Genomic DNA, 18,353 nt, shown 5'->3' with positions numbered 1-18,353 from the left:
CTACTTTCTCCCCACCCCCACCCTCCCCTAGCTTATCTCTCCACGCTTCAGGCTCTCTGCCTTTATTCCTGATGAAGGGCTTTTTTACTGCTCCTCAGATGCTGCCTGAACTGCTGTGCTCTTCCAGCACCACTAATCCAGAATCTGGTTTCCAGCATCTGCAGTCATTGTTTTTACCTGCGTGGAGACCAGAACCAGCTACGCGATCAGCTGTGATTTTTCCCTCTCCTATACATTTACAGCTCTCCTTACTGGTCTTACATCCAGCTTGTGACACTTGACATTGTTCGTCTTCTAATCAATGCATGGGTAACATTCCTGTGTTGTATCATGACCCATTTAGATTGGCAGAGGAAAAAGACCAACAGCGCAGACATTATATTATATGTGGGAAAATATGCGTATTTCATGTGAACTTTTTCAAAGCAAAATTCCATAAAATATTGTAATATTGTAACTTCATATTTATAACAGATTATACAGGTTTTGATATGGGCCAGGATAGGGTGGTTACGCATTCACAGAAGAGTTTTAAAATTAATCAGAAGGATACTCTCCTCTGATCCTCAGACCTCTAGGAACTGGTCAGCTCAGGATAGCTGTGTCATCCTCCCTACTAAAATGGCAGAAAGAATATTGTGTTAAAGTACAAACCATGCTCCTCTACCTCCACTCACACCTCCACCTCCACCAAGTGAGTTTCAGGGTATTGGCTGCAATTCTAAAAATGCAAAAGTTGTTTATCAACACATGTTTGGCATGGAGTGAATCCACCATATTGGACTGTTTCCTGCCTTTAAATCTGGAACAGCGCCAACAGATTTCTAGGCCTTTATTTCTCTCTCTGGCTCATAAAGAATGTCAGGGAAATAGCAGTGAAATAATGAAGTGCTTTAGTATTTCATTTTGTTACTGTGAACATTTATGTCTCACAAAATGGCATCCTGTTACTCTGTCAAATCAATAAAGAATTTCGATTGCAGCAACTGAGCTTAGGAGACCAAACTGTGATAAAAAGAGCTGGTGAAAATAAATCACAATGCCAGAACTTCCAGAATAAGCGTTTTCAATGCAGAAGTTCATTCCATTAAAAAAGCCTTTGTCAACCTGAAGGCTCCTCATTCTGAAACATGCTGAAATTAAGTGAGAGGAATATTTACATTTTTCTCAAAAAATAATTTTCAATTCCAGACCCTAGCTTTTCTCGCCAACCATATGGTTATAGTGAAGTCCCACTTACTTCAAAGCAATTACACATTCTGCCAATTCTGCCAATAATTTTCCCAACCCATTTCTGTCCCAGCACTGGACATACACTGCACGCCCAAAACATGTCCAAGACTACTAGTATTTCCTGTTCTGGGGCAATAGCATTAATCACTTTCTAAAGTGTCAAATGGACAAGCTCATTCTTCCCTACACTGAGCTCCAACTGGCACAGCTTTGCACTATCATTTATTCTGTCTATGGTCCTTTGTAACTCCCTGTTCCCATCTGTAGGCCTCTTTATTTAGTGCCATTTACAAGGTATATCACTATAAAATTCTTTATGTCTTTACTATATATCATTAATATTTGTTGGACACTTCCCACATCCTACTATTTCCTTTTTCCTGTATCTGTATCCCATCTCCCAATCAATCAACAACATATATCTTCAGGTTTCCTTCAATTCAGTGTGTTTTTATTTTTGCAACTAATTGCTTGTATAAACCCTATTAAATTCTTTGTGGAAATCCATAAAAGTAACATCTATAGATACTCCCCTGTCCACACTGTTAGTAAACTCATTCAAAAGTACAAGGAATTAGACAATAGACAGAAAGATATTGCTTAAAGAGAGTCCATCAGTCCTGAGCCAGCTCATCATCAATGACGCCTGCATCATTATCCCTCCTCCATCGTCTTGCTTCTGTCAACACCGGAACTCATTTCATCAATGGCACGATGATGCCCTCTCCACCATCGCTTCACCATTGCCAGCACCAGACCTAACCAATGACAAAGTTACCAATCCTCAGGCACCATTTTTCGCCACTGGGCCTACTTTGCCAACATGGCCTCAGCAATGTAGCAGCTGTTGATTCTGATGCCAGGTCCCTTGCTCGCCCAGGAAATGTAAGTAAGGGTTTACTCGAGTACACTCTGGGCTCTCTCACTGCCACTACAAGATCTGTGCTAGGATCACTCGAGTACACTCTGGGCTCTCTCACTGCCACTACAAGGTCTGTGCTGGGATCACTCGAGTACACTCTGGGCTCCCTCACCACCGCTACAAGGTCTGTGCTGGGATCACTCGAGTACGCTCTGGGCTCCCTCACCGCTGCCAATGCCGTCCAAGCTCAGTACAAGTGATAAGTAAAGGAAAGGAGAAGAAAAAAGAGAAACAAGAAAAGAATAAAGTGGAAAAGAAAAGTGGCCGAAGCAGAGGAGCCCCAGTCAAGAGCCTATTCCACCGCCATATTGATGACCAGTGCTATCCTCATAAATGTGTTCCCATAACTTCATTGCAACTCTATCACTTCCTGAAAATCATCCAGTGTGTTGGCAGAAAATACAGACCTGTTTCTTGTCTGTAATTCTGGCATAGCACCATTTAGTCCAGGAAGTCTCTCAGAGCTCTGCCAGTGTATCACAGGTCAACAGCTTTTCCACTACATTTCCAATAAATCTGTAACAGGAGAGAAAGGGCAGCACCATGCAATTCACTCGCCTTAATCTCTGTTCTTTCTATGCTTTGCAAACATTTCAAGCACAATTTATATATCACTGTTATTACTTTTGTTTTATCTTGTCTTCTCTTTCAACCAATGAATTGTCCTTGTAATTTGGTTATTCATCCAGGTTTTATTGTTTTAATTGATGATAGAATATAGCTATCAAAATGCCCTAGACACAACAGCGCTAGCAAAGAGGCCAAAGTGATACTGCATGACCCATGTGATAAAGGGTTCATTTTCAATTCATGATCAGCAAAAGTGCCCGAATTGATTGTTGTCACCAAGTCAAAATTATCCTCGGATATTTTCCCAACATGACAAATATGTGCTGAACCGCCAGTAGTATTGGTCACTAACAATGGTAGAAATTAAACAGATAATTAACTCATGCAATTTGAAATACCATCTTTAAAATAATTGAAAAAAATAACACAAATACCTTTCAAAATATCTAGCCAATCAGACCCTGTACATTTTTAATCAATAGAAGATAGCGTCATTGTCACCAGCCTCCTGTCGAGTTGGATTAATTATAACATTAATCCAAAGCAGCAGCAATCTGCAAAGGGGCTGACACCAACTCAAACCCCCAAGTAAACATTTGCTTTTGGCTTATCCTTCCCTCATACTGCAGCATAAAACTGCAATATTCATCACTAGGGAAAGAAATTCTTGAATTACAGACCACTGAATGGGACAATTCAACTCATTGCTTATGGCCATAAGTTGTAAGAGCAGATGTAGGACATTCAACCCATCGAGTCTGTTCCACTATTCAATGAGATCATGACTTTCTGATAATCCTCAACTCCAATTTCCTGCCCTTTACTCATAACCCGGGAATCTACTACTTATTAAAATCTGTCTACCTCAGCCTTGAATGTGCCTAACTATCCAGGCTGTCCAGCCCTTTCCACAGATTGACCACCTACTGAGAGAAAGTAGCCCATCTCATCTCAGTCTGAAATGGATGACACCTTACTCTGGGAGTATGCCCTCAGGTCGTAAACTCTCTCACAAAGTTAAATAACTTCTCCATTTCTACCTCATCAAGCTCTCTTACATGCTTCAATAATTTCTTCTAAATGCCTATGAGTACAAGTCAAAATCTCTTCATAAGAAAGAAAATAAGATAAGAAAACCCCCTCCATATCCAAATCCCACTTAGTCACCTCCCTCTGGACTGATTCCAATGCTATGTATCTTTCCTTCGATTAGGAGATCGAAACTGTTCATGGTATTCCACGTGCATTGTATAGTCTTAGCAAGGCCTCCCTATTTTTATACTCCATGCCTTTGAAATAAGGACCAACATTTCATTTGGCTTTCTTATTACCTGCTGAATGTGGATGCTACCTTTTTGTGATTCATGCACAAGGACTGTTCAGAGAGAAGGGTAAGGCTAGTAACAGGAGGAAACAATGGATGAATAAAGATGTTGAGGTTCTAGTCAGCAATAAGAAGGAATCGTGTATTAGTTATAGACTACTGGGATCAAATGAGTCTCTTCAAGATTATAAAGAACGTAGCACCATTCTTAAGAGGAAGTCAGGAGGACAAAGAGAATATATGAGATAGTGTTGGTAAATAAGGTTAAAGATAATCCAAAGAGATTCTTCAAGTACCTTAGGAGCAAGAGAGCAACTAGAGAGAGAACAGGGCCCCTTAAAGATCGACAATGTTGCATTTGTGTTGAACCTCAGGAGATGGGATAAATACTAAATGAATATTTCACGTCAGTTTTTAATGTGGAGAAAGAAATGGAGGCTAGAGAACTCAGGGAAATAAATATTGATGTTTTGAAAACAGTTCACAGTACAGAAGAGGAAGTCCTAGTGGGCTCAGGAAACATAAAGGTGGATAAATCTTTGATTATATAAATTGGGATGTCATGTTGAGGTTGTACAGGGCATTCGTGAGGACTCTTCTGTGTGCAGTTCTGATCGTCCTGCTATAGGAAGATTACTATTAAACTGGAGAGGCTTCAGAAAAGATTTAGCAGGATGTTGCCAGAAATGAAGCGTTTGAGATATAAAGGCAGACTGGAAAGACTGGGACTTCTTTCACGGGAACGTAGGAGGTTGAGAGGTGACCTTATTGAGGTGTATAACATCATGAGTGGTATAGATAAGGTTAATAGCAAGGTTTGTTTTCCCTAGGGTGAAGGCATTCAAAACCAGGGGGCATATTTTTCAGGTGAGGGGAGAAGAAACCACATTCTTTTACATGGAGTGGTTCATGTGTAGAATGAACTGTCAGAGGAAGTGGCGGATGCAGGTACACCATTTAAAAAATATTTGGATAAGCATACGAATAGGAATGGTTTGGAGGGTTATGGGCCAAATGCAGGTAGGTGGGACTAGTTTAGTTTGGGACTAGTTTAGCATGGACTGGTTGACTGAAGGGATGTCTCTGTGCTGGATGACTCTATGACTCCCAATCCCTCTGTGTTGTAGCTTTCTGCAGTCTTTTGCCATTTGAATAATATACAGCTCCTCTATTCTTACTGCCAAAGTGCATAACTTCACATTTTCTCACATTGTATTCCATCTACCAAATTTTTTGCCCACTCACATCAGCTGCCTATATTCCTCTGTCAATTCTTTGTTTCATCTTCGCCATTTGGCTTCCCACCCAAGCCTTTCCTAACCCAAACCACAACTATATTTCATAAATAATGGTGACCCCAATACTCCACTAGATACTAGGTTTTCAAGATAATTTATTTTCAAATTAAATGCTTTGGACCTCCAGGACACTCAGTGAAGAGGGAGCATTGAGAGGCAGGGGCTGGGACAGACAGTAACTAACCTCAGGGCAGACCACTGCTCAGAATTCTAACTAGAAACTTTTTAATTCCAGCAGCTTTAATACACATTAGTGAAGCTGGAGCTTTCACGGAGGCTCACGTCAGACCTGCTCTCCAATAGATTCTCCTTAAAGAATTTAAAGTGTATTAATTCTAATTACAGGGCCTCGAAAGAGTCCTGTATTGTTATTTTTGTCACTACCTCCCCGACTCAGAAATGGGGCATTTGTGCACCTGCTGCCTTGCATGAACGAGGTAGCCATTTCTCTGGAGTTGATCCCTGATTCCCCATTACTCATGGCCACCATGGTGGGCACAAAACGCACCATGGAAAGTTGATAGGGCAGACATTCAAATGAGATGACTCCAGATTGGTTTTGCTCTCATTAATCTATGCACCTCTCTATGGGTCAGGGCTCATTTGCATGCATTAGCTCTAGAATTACCACAGTTATCCAAGAAACATTTCGATATGCAGGTAGGTTGACTATAGAAAAATGTAGTGTTATGGGGATAGGATGGGATGCTTTTTGGAGGGTTGGTGCTGACCTGATAAGTCCAATGACCTCTATCTGCATTGTACATCCTGAAAATGCCCCTTTATCTTTGGTCTTTGTCTTCTATTAGTTATCCCACCCTCTATGTTCATACACTACCTTTCCCCACCCCGAACTCTTATGTGCGTGGTTCCTTCTCAAATGTCTTTTGGAAATTAGTTATTAGATCTTCTATATCTATCTTTGCTTGTTACCTTTCCAAAGAACTGTAATAAATTTGTCAGACATCATAACTCTATACATTATTATGTACTTCTAAATGCTCAGCATTAGGCACTAGCATTTTCCCAACAACAAATATTATGCCAACTTGTTATCCATTTTTTGTCTCCCTGAATAAGTGCATTATATTGGCAGTTTTTCAATTCTCTGGGTTATTTCTTGAGTTTAAGAAGTCTCCATCTCCATAGGTACAGTCATTTCTGCTATAATGTGTATTTCTTCATTGCAAGTTGGCTTTAATGTGATTGAAAAATTTAGACAATTATTTGTAGGACATGAACTTTCCTCACTTGTATTGTCTATAATGTGATTCCAGCCTCATTAGTTTAAATGACATAGCTATTGCACAATTTTCTTATAACGCATACACACATAACGATCACATGAGAATGGTTCTATCGTGTTATATCAGAACTGACAGTACATCTTGTAAAATCTAAGGATACAACTGATCAGGTCCAGAGATATATCAGGCTTTAGCCCCGTTAGGTTCCCTAGTACTTTTTCTCTAGCGATGGTTATGTTTATTTATTCCCTTGAACCTCTTGATTGTTTAGTAGTTTTGGACTCCTATTGATACTGTTATGAAGATGTGGGTGTACTATAACTTTAAGAGAGTTAAAAGCAGCAAAACTACCTGACAGCACCAAGTGTTCTGAAAAAAGATATAATGTAACCTTTTGGTCCAGCAGTTAGTGGAGCTGGTTGCCTGGAGACAAAAACAAACAGATTCGAATTAGGCTAATCAGTTTAAATTATACCCAAAAAAAAGTACCAAATTCCAATCAAGTTTGAATTGCATATATTGACAATCTTAAAAGCCAATGACACAATCCGATGCTTTGGGGGTACAAGAGCGGAGAAAATTGAGAGGAGAATGGTCAAGCCAGCATGTCGAGACTGCCCAAATCTTACAGGTACCTTTATCGATCAGTAACCTGAGAAGCAGAATCCCCAAGAAGAAGAAAAGAAGACAGGAATACAGAGAAAACTGAAAGTTGCCTGGTTTTGAGTTAAGAAGTTTTGTTTTATAAATCTTAATCGGAGATTTTATCAGACTAGTATTGTAGAAGGGAAGGTAAAAGATACGTTAAAGGAAGGAGTTGTAAATAGTTGTTAGTTAATTATTCTCTGTTATACTTTAAGAAATAAAGTGTTAATTTTTACTTTAAATAGTTCTTGGCCTCTCAAATTTTCACAAATTGCTGCACTGGATAAATCTTTTCTGTGTTGCTGGTTTAAATTAAGCAGGAGAGTTTAATACGATACAAACCATTAATTCAAATCCTCTGCCATTTCCTTGCTCGCCATTATTATTTCCACAGCTTCTTTTTCTAAGGGCTCTATATTTACTTTGGCCTCTCTTGTCCTTTATAAACAATTTAAGAAGTTCTTACTGTACATTTTTATATTTCTTGCATAGTTTATTTTTTCCCTTTTTTTCTTTTCATCATTTGTTGATTTTTCAAACTTCCACAATCCTTTGATTAACCACTAATTTTTTCTATGTTGTATGTTTTGTTTTCTTTCAATTTGATATTTTCATTGATTTCCTTAGTTAGCCATGGTCGATTTATTCCATTTCTAAAACCCATCTTTCCCATTGGTGTACCTTTTTGCTGTGAGTTGTGAAGTATTTTCTTAAAAATCTGCCACTGTTTCTCAACCAGCCATTCTGTTAAACTCATTTCCCAGTTCACCCCAGCAAATTCATTCCTCATCCCTGTCTAATTATCCTGTTTTAAGTTTAGTACAGTTGGTTCTGACCTAAGTTTTTCACTTTCAAACTGAATGCTAAATTCTACCATGTTACAGTCACTGTTCCTAGAGGATCTCTTACTCTGAGATAATGTGTTAAAACTGCCTCATTATACGTTACCAAATTCAAAATAGCCTAATCCCTGGTTGGATTTGTAATAAATTGGTTTAGGAAACTGTTCCAAATACATTCTATGGATTCTCCATCACACATCTGTGATAAACCTAACCATTCCCCTTCTCTTATCACCCCAGCTCTGCAGTTTCCTCCTTTTCAAGCATATATCAAATTCCCTTTTAGAAGGTACTAGCAAATCTGCTTCCATCATGCTTTCAAACAGTACGTTCTAAATCATATTTACACATGATATGAATACATTTCTCCTCATACCCAGCTAGGCTTTTGTCAATTACCCTAAATCTGTGTTCTTGATTACCTGGCAGTGGAAACGATTTCTCATCATTTATTCCTGAAATCCCTCAGAACGTGAACCTTTCCAATAAATCTATTCTTAACTTTCTGCGCTAAGGCAAAAAAGACAGTCTGTCTGATTAACTGAATTTCATTCCCTGATATTGTTCTGATAAATTACCTTTGCACCTCTTCAAGATTTTGAGATCCTTCCTCATGGATTATGGAACCTAAAATTGGACCACAAAATCTAGCCAAGGTCTGACCAGTGATCTATAAAGGTTCACAATAATTCAATGAGGTACAATATTTTTGCATAAGATCACAGACAATTGTTCTATGTCAGTTTGCTGTTAAATATGACTTTGGAGCATGCAAGGATATGAATGTGTGATAGTCCTGCTGAAACCAGGAAGAAACCTTGTTACATTGTTCATGATGAGATCCTATGCAAACCCTGTTGACTCAATCACAATTTAAAACCACCTAACCATTGCTCCTTAATGAAGCCACTGGGATTCACTCCTAAAATCATTCCAGGGATGTTTCTTTGGTTTGCAAGAGGTGAAGATGAGTCTCCCACAACAATTAAACTGTGTACCATAACATAATAGAACTAAGGTAACTAGAAATAGGAAGAAGAAGGAAGCCATTCAGCCCCTCAAGCCTGTCTTGCCATTTCATAAAAACCGAAATAACTGTGGATTAGCGAGCTTTGAGAAGATTTGTAGCTCAGTTTGAGGTTTGGGATGTAGATTTGCTCACTGAGGTGAAAGGTTCATTTCCAGATGTTTTGTCACACTACTAGGTAACATCTTCAGTGGACCTCAGGTGAAGCAATACTGAAAATTCCTGCTTTCTATTTATATGTTTGGGTTTCTTTGGGTTGGTGATGCAATTTCCTGTGGTGATATTATTTCCTGTGGTGAAGTCACTTCCTGTTCCTTTTCTCAGGGGCTGGTAGATGGGGTCTAACTCAATGTGTTTGTTGATAGAGTTCCTGTTGGAATGCCATGCTTCTAGGAATTCTCGTGCGTGTCTTTGTTTGGATTGTCCTAGGATGGATGTGTTGTCCCAGTCAAAGTGGTGTCCTTCCTCATCCATATGTGAGGATGCTAGTGAGAGAGGGTCATGTCATTTTGTGGCTAGTTGGTGTTCATGTATCCTGGTAGCTAGTTTTCTGCCTGTTTGTCCAATTTAGTATTTGTTACAGCCCTTGCACAGTATTTTGTAAATGACATTAGTTTTGCTCATTGTCTGTATAGGGCCTTTCAAGTTCATTAGCTGCTGTTTTAGTGTGTTGGTGGGTTTGTGGGTTACCATGATGCCAAGGGGTCTGAGTAGTCTGGCAGTCATTTCCGAGATGTCTTTGATGTAGGAGAGAATGGCTAGAGTTACCCAATGAACACAGTCCGCTGATTTCTCAGCAACAAACCCAAACAAGCAGACAAAACACATACAGAAATCCTAGAAGAACATGAAAGACCCTATAGAGACAATGAGCAAGATCGTAGTTACTTTTCCTCAGGCCTCAGATCCTCTTTTGCAGGTTTCAGCTCCAATAGGATCACAGAGGCCCCACAGTGAAGAAGGAGACTATTTGGCCCATTCAGTCTGCACTGACCTTCCAGAGAACATCCCTTCCAGACCCATCTCACTCCTGTAACCCCACATCAGGTTTTTACCATGGCAAATCCACCAAACATGCACATTTTTGGACTGTGGGAAAAAACCCATGTAGACACTGGGAGAACATGCAGATTTCATATAGACAGTCAATTGAGGCTGGAATTGAACCTGAAACCTGGTGCTGGGAGGCAGCAATGCTCACCATGGTGCCACAGTACTGTCCTCATAGTCCTCAAATCCCAGATAATCCAAAAATCTATCTATCTCCAGTTAAAACACTTTCTGATTTAGCCTCCACAGCCTGAATACAGAATTATGCTGGCTCTGTTCAGATTTCTTTAATGAGGCCTGAGTATGAAAATGATTCAGATCTCTAACAAATCCATTGTGCAAGTGTGTGGTTGCTGTGCGCAGTGTCCACCCAGTGAACAGGGTCACACAACAAGTCCTCATTAAATGCTATTATTTTTTATTGGTAGATGCTAACAACATGTGGTGATACTATAAACTGTCAAGTGATTGCCTGGAGTAAATTCAATACCTTTTGCATTAGTCCAGAAACAATACCAATTATACCAGAGCTCAGGGATGTACACAGCATTACAACAAAATAGCTACTGAATAAATGCTAGTTTTCTCATAGAATATCCTCATTCTATCTGTGAAGACAGGATTTCATGTGAATTTTTTAAAGGCACTGATCTTGATATATTCCACCTCATCAGGTGAAGCCTTGGTATTAATAATCAAATGATTACCCCTTGGTACTTAGCTGTAATTAGAAGAGTCAAACAAAGACATTAGCAAAAATGTAAAAGCTGTTTTTCATTGCTATCTCTAATGCCTCAGAGATACCATATATCTCTGTTGATGTACATCACTTCAGTGCACAGGTCAGTGACCCCAATGTTGTCTGGAATGGTGCAGAGGTAAATTTACTTTCAGAAGCTGTCTCTTGCCCTGCATCCTTTATATCTCCAACCATAGCCAATATATCTCTGCCTCAGTAAGGTAACATTTTTATTACTGCACATCATCATTCTGGAAGTATGGCTGTTTGTCTATTTTTTTAAACTTTAATGGGAGAATTGTATGGTGACAGATTGCTTTTCAGGAATTGGGAAATTCCAGACCCCTTTCCAATCTGCACTGCACAATCCAGCAGGATCTACTTGGAGACAGGATCCTAACTGGCTGCTTCCATATCTGATAGCCTATTAAGGACGATGCTCAGGGTATAGGCCCAACCAGAGCACTGGGAGAGCTGGGTGCTGCTGAGGCAGAAAAGAGACTGTGTGGGCATCTCAATTGGTGTCGCTCTCTGAAAGCACCAGTGCAATTCTAAAACAAAGGTGCTCAAAGCCGCTAGGATCACTGGAGTGGGAGACCCTTCAAAGGATTCAATTCAGACTGCATTGGGAGTCTGTTCTGAGGTAGGTCTTCAATGTGTATACCCCCATCCCCCTCAAACTCCTGTAATTGCTCATTACTGAATACATGCCACTGCTGGGCAAGGAACTGCTGCCAATGTTCACAAGCCTCCAATTGATGGAGGCATGGGAAATCAGGGCGTTGACCTGATGGCCTGAATTCTGACCTTGTTACCAGTCTTGCCTTTGGATCTGCCTCCACACTACTGGGAAGATTCAGACATGTAAGAGGCTGGCACAAATGCTTATTTGTTTATGCCACCCTTCAGATGAGCTATTATATTGATCTGACGTGAATTTAATATTGTGCATGTGTCATGACCAAATAAGCACTGGAAGCATCAAATCTTTGGAGGCATTCTCACTGAGAGGGCCAGCAATATGTCTCACTGTATCTCACCAAACACACCTCATCACCTACCTCTCCTTGTGGCATCCTTTACATCGGATTCTAGCCCCATTGTAACACAGTATGCTTTGTGTCAGCACCATCTTTAAATGCCCATCGTGGATTCAGACAAGCACCATCAGTGCTGAGCTGCCCTCCAGACATTTGCCATGGACATACCAAACAGGGAAAATTGCTACCCCACTTTGAGGGCAAGGACCTGGAGGTAGTCATGGAAAATCCCTGTTTACCTGGTAAAGTCTGCACCAGCACTAACAAGTGTGCCGCCCACTTTCACTCAATGCCTTCTTTTAATTTCTGCAGAAGACAATCCATAGCAGGGCAGAGGGAGCCCCTACAGATGGAGGGGCACCCAACGTTAGGCTCCTATCCTGGCCCTCACTGCAGAATACCATGACTGCTCCTATGGAGATATCCTGCTGAGTAAGTCTCACAATAGCTCTGCTGGCCTCGTCAAGCTGTGAGTGATGCAGTACCTGTCACCACTTTCCCAAAATGCTTTATGAATCAACCTTTGCCAGACAACAAGTTTCATACCTGTCAGAAATCCAACATGCAGGCAGCACACCTGAGCAGTATGACCAGGTACATACTTAGAGGAGAAAGTGAGGGCTGCAGATGCTGGAGATCAGAGCTGAAAATGTGTTGCTGGAAAAGCACAGCAGGTCAGGCAGCATCCAAGGAACAGGAGAATCGACATTTCGGGCATAAGCCCTTCTTCAGCCCTTTCCTGAAGAAGGGCTTATGCCCGAAACGTCGATTCTCCTGTTCCTTGGATGCTGCCTGACCTGCTGCGCTTTTCCAGCAACACATTTTCAGCTCAGGTACATACTTAAACAACATTGCTCTTTCTTAGGAAGAACTAAAAACTTTCAGAAGCAAGATATGTTAGCACATATCCCAAACATGCTTCTGTCGAGTGCTAAGCTTCTTGTTTAATATCTAAGCCAGGCAAGCTTCAGATCAGAAAAATCGCCTTATTTATCTTTGACATCCATTTATTTGTTTATGAGTTGTACATGTTTGGCTCGAATTTCATTCTCTCCTACCTGTTACTTCTTTTTCTGTAAATTAAAAGATATTCCGCCTTCATATCCAATAGGAGTCCTTCATTGTACTGGTTTGAAACTACACTGTACAATATTAGTAGTGTCTCAATATTTAAAATAAATGATTTAACATCTACAGTAAAAGAATGATTAAAGGAAGCTAATTAAAAATGTGATAAATATCATATTATGTATCCTGATCTACCTAATAAGATCAAATAAAACATAATTTTTTCTGTACCAACAAGGAAAAGACATTGAAAATGATAGGAATTAGTGAAGTTGTTGAGCGTCCACTGATGCAGTGAGGAACAAGTTGTAAATGCCAGTGTGACAGGTGGGTCCCTCTGGACAAAGCTTAGAAGGCAAGAACCAAAGCAGCCCTCAGGTAAGGTTGGAGGGTAGGATTAGAAATGTAGTTCAGGCCGTGAATAGGAACATTTACGGTGTCCAATGCTCCAGGATGGTTCTGAAGTCCCAGAAAATTAAGAATTAATCTCGAGGACAATGTTGCTGGCAATTTAGGATGCAAAGGATAGGAATTTTTTTTTAAAGAAAGAAGTGTTTATTTCACAAATTTTAAAGTTATTGTTTATTACTTACCAAATTTTGGAGATGAGGGAAGTAAAACTAGCTGTCAAAAATTATTCATTAACATTTTTAAAAATTAATTCATGAATTGTGGGTGTTGTTGGCTTGGCCAGCACTTCTAATGATCCCTAGTTGTCCTTGAGAAGGTAGTGACAAGCTGCCTTCTTGAACTGCTACAGTCCATTTGTTGTTAAGTAGACCCGTAATGCTGTATGGAAGGAATTTCCAGGATTTTGACCTAGTAACATTGAAGCAATGGTGATTTATTTCTGAGTCAGGGTGGCCAGTGGCTTGGAGGGCAATTTGCAGTTGCTGGTTCACTCATTTATTTTCTGTCTTTCTTCATCTCAATGGAAGTGGTTGCAGGTTGGAAAGGTCCTGTCAAAGGAGTGTGGTAAATTTCTGCAGTGCTTATTGTAGATGGTACACAATGTTGCTTCTGACCTTCAGTGGTGAAGGAGTAGATGTTTGTGGATCTGGTGCAAATCAAGAAAATCACTTTGTTCTGCATGATGTCAAGTATCTTATGTGTTGTTGGAGCTGCATTCATTCAGCATGTACAGAGTATTCCGTTACACTTTTGACTTGTGTCTTGTAGATGGTGGATAAGCTTTGGGTAGTCAGGAGGACAGTTACTCGCTGCAGAATTCCCAGCCTCTGATGGGGTCTTGGAGCCACAGTATTTAAATGACAGGTTCAGTTCCATTTCTGGTCAATGGTAACCCCCAGCATTTGACAGTGGGGAATTCAGTGATGGTCATGATTTTGAATATCAAGCGGTGATGACAAGATTGTCTCTTGTTGGAGATGATCATTGCCTGCTACTCGTCATTCCAAATCTGGATATTGTCAGGTATTTCTGCATTTGGAAATGAACAGCTTCAGTATTGGAGAAATTTAAAATGGTGTTGAATATTATGCAATCGTCATCAAAAATACCCACCAATGACCAAGGGGGAAGGTCATTGATGAAGATGATTGGACCTCGGACTCTCCCTGAGGAACTCCCTGGAGCTGAGATGACTGATCTCCAATAAGCACCAACCATTTTTCTTTGTGTCAAGTATGACTCCAGCCCAGGGAGACTTTTCCCCTGATGCCTTTCACTTGAGTAGTGCTCATGCTCCTTGATGCCACATTCAGTCAAAAGCGGTCTTAAAGTCAAACACATTTCATCTGTGACGGCTATGCCAGATGATTAATGGTGGGAAGGTGGGAATGAAGCTATTTTAGAAATTAATCTGAACAGCATTGGTCACTTAATCTCTACATTCAAGTAAATTTCAGAGTTAACCTATCAATTAGCACTGCAAAATATTGCACCAGTTCAGCACATTGTAAGCTGTGTGCAGAGGGTATTGTGAATCATAATTTGATCTAACAAGCAGTGAAGGCCCAAGTTTACAGAAAGCATTCTATAGTTAAAGCATTCTCAACCACCACCAACATGTCTACTTTCCAAACATTTACCTGAGTACCCTCTGCCCACATCTGGAACTGTGTGTAGCAAGGAGCAGCATTTAGAATTGAAAATGGTACTGCATAACTTGACTTCTGCACCATTGTATTTTGAGTAATTAACAGAATTCGTCAATGGCACCACCAGCTATTGGCAAAAACGTGCCTTCTGAGGAAAAGCAAGCTGTGGGCTTTATATTTAACATTATCGATTCCTAACTTCCCATTATTTAACATCTGTCTATTCAAACATGTGAGATGGTTTAAAAAAAGGCAATAAGCCTAAATTTCTCCAAAGGCTGAATTTCTGACAGAACAGACTGTAAACAAAAATGTCACCTCTTATTAAAATACATCAGTGACAATGAAGAGTATGCGACATCTGTTCCAGCACCATTGGAACAGGCAAAACCACAATCCTTACAGTCATGGTTCTCTTTAAGAATGATATCATACTCTGACAATGTGATTGTAGAAATTGATCATGTGCAACTGATTTTTCTTTGGTAACCTTTAATTTCTATATTATTTATCAATCTTGTCCAAGCATAGCTTTGTCTGAAAGGTGGTATTGCATCCTCAGTATGAAAAGCTCACTGCAGACAATTCGAAAGAGTTGAAACCTAAGCTCCAACTCCAATAGCATTCAGGGGGATAATTTTAATAATGAAGACAGATGGTCACCCACCCCCTTTCCTATCTTTAACTCATCATATAGTTGGGAGCCTAGAAAACCATTCAATCAGCTGGTATGAAGAGAGTATTGGCATAAAATGTCAATAAAGTGCCATAATCTATGGTCTATTAATCAGCCACTGAATTGTTTCCCGAAATTCACACTATCCTGCATAGGATGAGCATGATAATAAGGTTAAGGAGCTGTTTAATGTTGCTGTAAAACAAGGATTCTGAATTTGGCTGCAGTATTTAAAGTAAAATACACCACAGTATTACACTCATATCAAATTACACCATTAACTTTGCAGCATCTTAATTTTTTGTTACATAAAATAGGGCAGAAAAATATCTTCAAGATCCATTTAGATACATATGTTTCTGATTTAGGTTTTCAAAGTTTTTGTTTTCTGATTTTCATGAATAATACTAAAGAGGAATAGCGCTCACCTGCAATTATATCTGAAAATCTATTGCTTTCCATGTATAAGCTGAAACTGAATCATATCAAAGTCATCTAAAAATGGCTGTGTTCTTAACTTTAGATTACAGCAGATATTCAATGTATATTCTACGTCATTTGTATATACCAGAACATGACCACTCCCCCCTTTAACCACAATTATTTCATTTAAAGAAGAGAAGAAATTATTAGATTTCCAAGTGCCTATCCTCCAGCTCTGAATCATCAAATATCAAGAACTGAATAGGTTACATTTTAAAACTGAGTACAAAGACTTCTGTTGTATCTGTTTAAAAAGACGCCATCACATTTGCTAAACAAGCTAGGTGTATATCCATATTTGGTCACAATCATTTGCAATATTTGCAAGTACCTTTCTCTCCAGAGATTCTCACACAGAGAAATCACCAACACCCTCACTGAAAAAGATGCCTTCCTCTGCAACAATCAAGAATGCAGCCCAGGTAATTTGTGCCTATCAGTCTATCACTGACAATCTCAAAGCGAAATTGGCAAGTAACAACAGTATTCTGAAATAATATGATAAAGAAAATGATCAGGATATTCATTTTGTCAAACGGATTCTCCAAAATAAAATGTTCAGTGGCACTATGCAGATCCTTGTAATGTTAGCAAGCAGAGAGTACTGAAGTATATCCAGAACAAAACACTTCCAACCCTCCTTTCAGCTTCTGCTGAATCTCTTCACAAGCTTAATTAAAATCGCGAATCAAAGCAGAAATCACGACCCAAGATTTCCATCACTTCGAAGAAGCTGAAAGACAATCAATTAGCCCCAACGATCTGAATCTGATTCACTGATACAAAAACTTGCTAATTCATCACCAAATTTATTTTAAACAATCGGTTGATTATATGTACGATACCATCTATGAAGCTAGAAAGGTGTAAAATGTTTCTTTCCGACTATTTGCAAAATATTAATTCCACTTTTATCAAATCCCGCAAGTTTTCTCCTTCAAACCTTAACTACACAGTAATTTGCATGCACTATATCAAGTCTTCGGCATTATTTTGCTCTTGTATATTTCTATATTCTCTAATGACAGTAAGTTACCAGATGGATGCATATCAATGAGAGGGATAAGGCTACATCCAGCTGCCACTTGCTTGGATGCTTTCCTCATGCAATTCCAGCGGTCTACTTCATTAACCTTTGCTGCAATCAATATTCATCACCCCACCCTTAACAGGTTAGCACACTGCATCAGTATCAACCACCTACCATTCCGTGCCAGCTGAAGAGAATCCTGGTATGGCAACAGCCCCCCACTGCAATCCGGATTCAAATCATTTTGCTTTTCACCAGAGAAAAACGGAACAAAAAAGATGCACAGTGGTACGGAGAGGATGCCCAGGAAGCAAGAGGAGGAGGAGGAGGAGGAGAGAGAGAAGAGAGCTGCTGGAGAGGAGGGAGACTTTGCTGAATCACCGCCATCACCCGCGTTAAACCATTGTGCAGTCAATGCTGCCTGTACCACTGTGGAACCGACCAGATGAGACAGACAGAGAGCCTGGGGAATAAGTTTCTATGGCAACTGAAAGGAGCACACATGACGTCAAAGCTCACAGAAGGCTTGGGGTGGGGAAAGGGGAGAGACTTTTACATCTGACAGTATCTCCATATGCTTCCGTAATGACTTATTTAGAAACCAATATAAAACAGTTTATCCCATAGACCTTCACTTAATACACAAATGATACAGTCGTAACAAGAAATTAATATAGAGAGTGCATCTCAGGCCAAACGTTGCTTACTCTACTAGATTTTCAAACGTGCAGAATAATAATTTTGGTACCGAAGTACAGTTAGAGAATAAAGTAGCATTTTCTTTGGCTCACAATAATTACTATGGTACAATGGTTTCCAATGCAGAATGTTTTAATATAGTGTCGTTCAAACAAAATGTTGCTTTCGAGTCATTCAGTATAATCATTATACAATTTTCTTGTACAACAAGGAGGAAGTGGTTTCTCCCTACCTATACATGTACACACATATTCATAAACACTGTTATCATTCTCACACAATCATCTTTAACTCTTTGACGTCTCTCCTGCTCCCTTACAACTCCATTGGTATTGTATTTACGTTGAGAACATTAGTTCGATTTAGTGATTGTCGCTATCAGTTTATACCGAATTAAAAC

The 18,353-nt window shown here is 39.7% G+C and overlaps 1 protein-coding gene across 5 annotated transcripts in view; it reads right to left on the bottom strand.

The window, feature by feature from the left end:
• The window catches only part of mapk10 (mitogen-activated protein kinase 10), a 206,186-nt gene extending 188,476 nt beyond the window's left edge, over positions 1-17,710 (bottom strand). For 4 of the 5 annotated variants that reach the window (XM_043695968.1, XM_043695978.1, XM_043695996.1 and 1 more), the window contains exon 1: positions 17,429-17,710. In XM_043695968.1, the coding sequence (XP_043551903.1) occupies positions 17,429-17,431 (3 nt within the window). In that variant the 5' untranslated portion in view covers positions 17,432-17,710. Of the gene's footprint in view, positions 1-16,169; positions 16,188-17,428 lie in introns of those variants that run through there. The other variant, XM_043695986.1, reaches the window with a different exon arrangement.
• Between the last annotated feature and the right edge of the window lie 643 nt (positions 17,711-18,353).

The sequence above is a fragment of the Chiloscyllium plagiosum genome, chromosome 1 (assembly GCF_004010195.1).
Source record: "Chiloscyllium plagiosum isolate BGI_BamShark_2017 chromosome 1, ASM401019v2, whole genome shotgun sequence".
Lineage (NCBI taxonomy): Eukaryota > Metazoa > Chordata > Chondrichthyes > Orectolobiformes > Hemiscylliidae > Chiloscyllium > Chiloscyllium plagiosum.
This window is presented reverse-complemented; position numbering and strand designations above follow the sequence as displayed.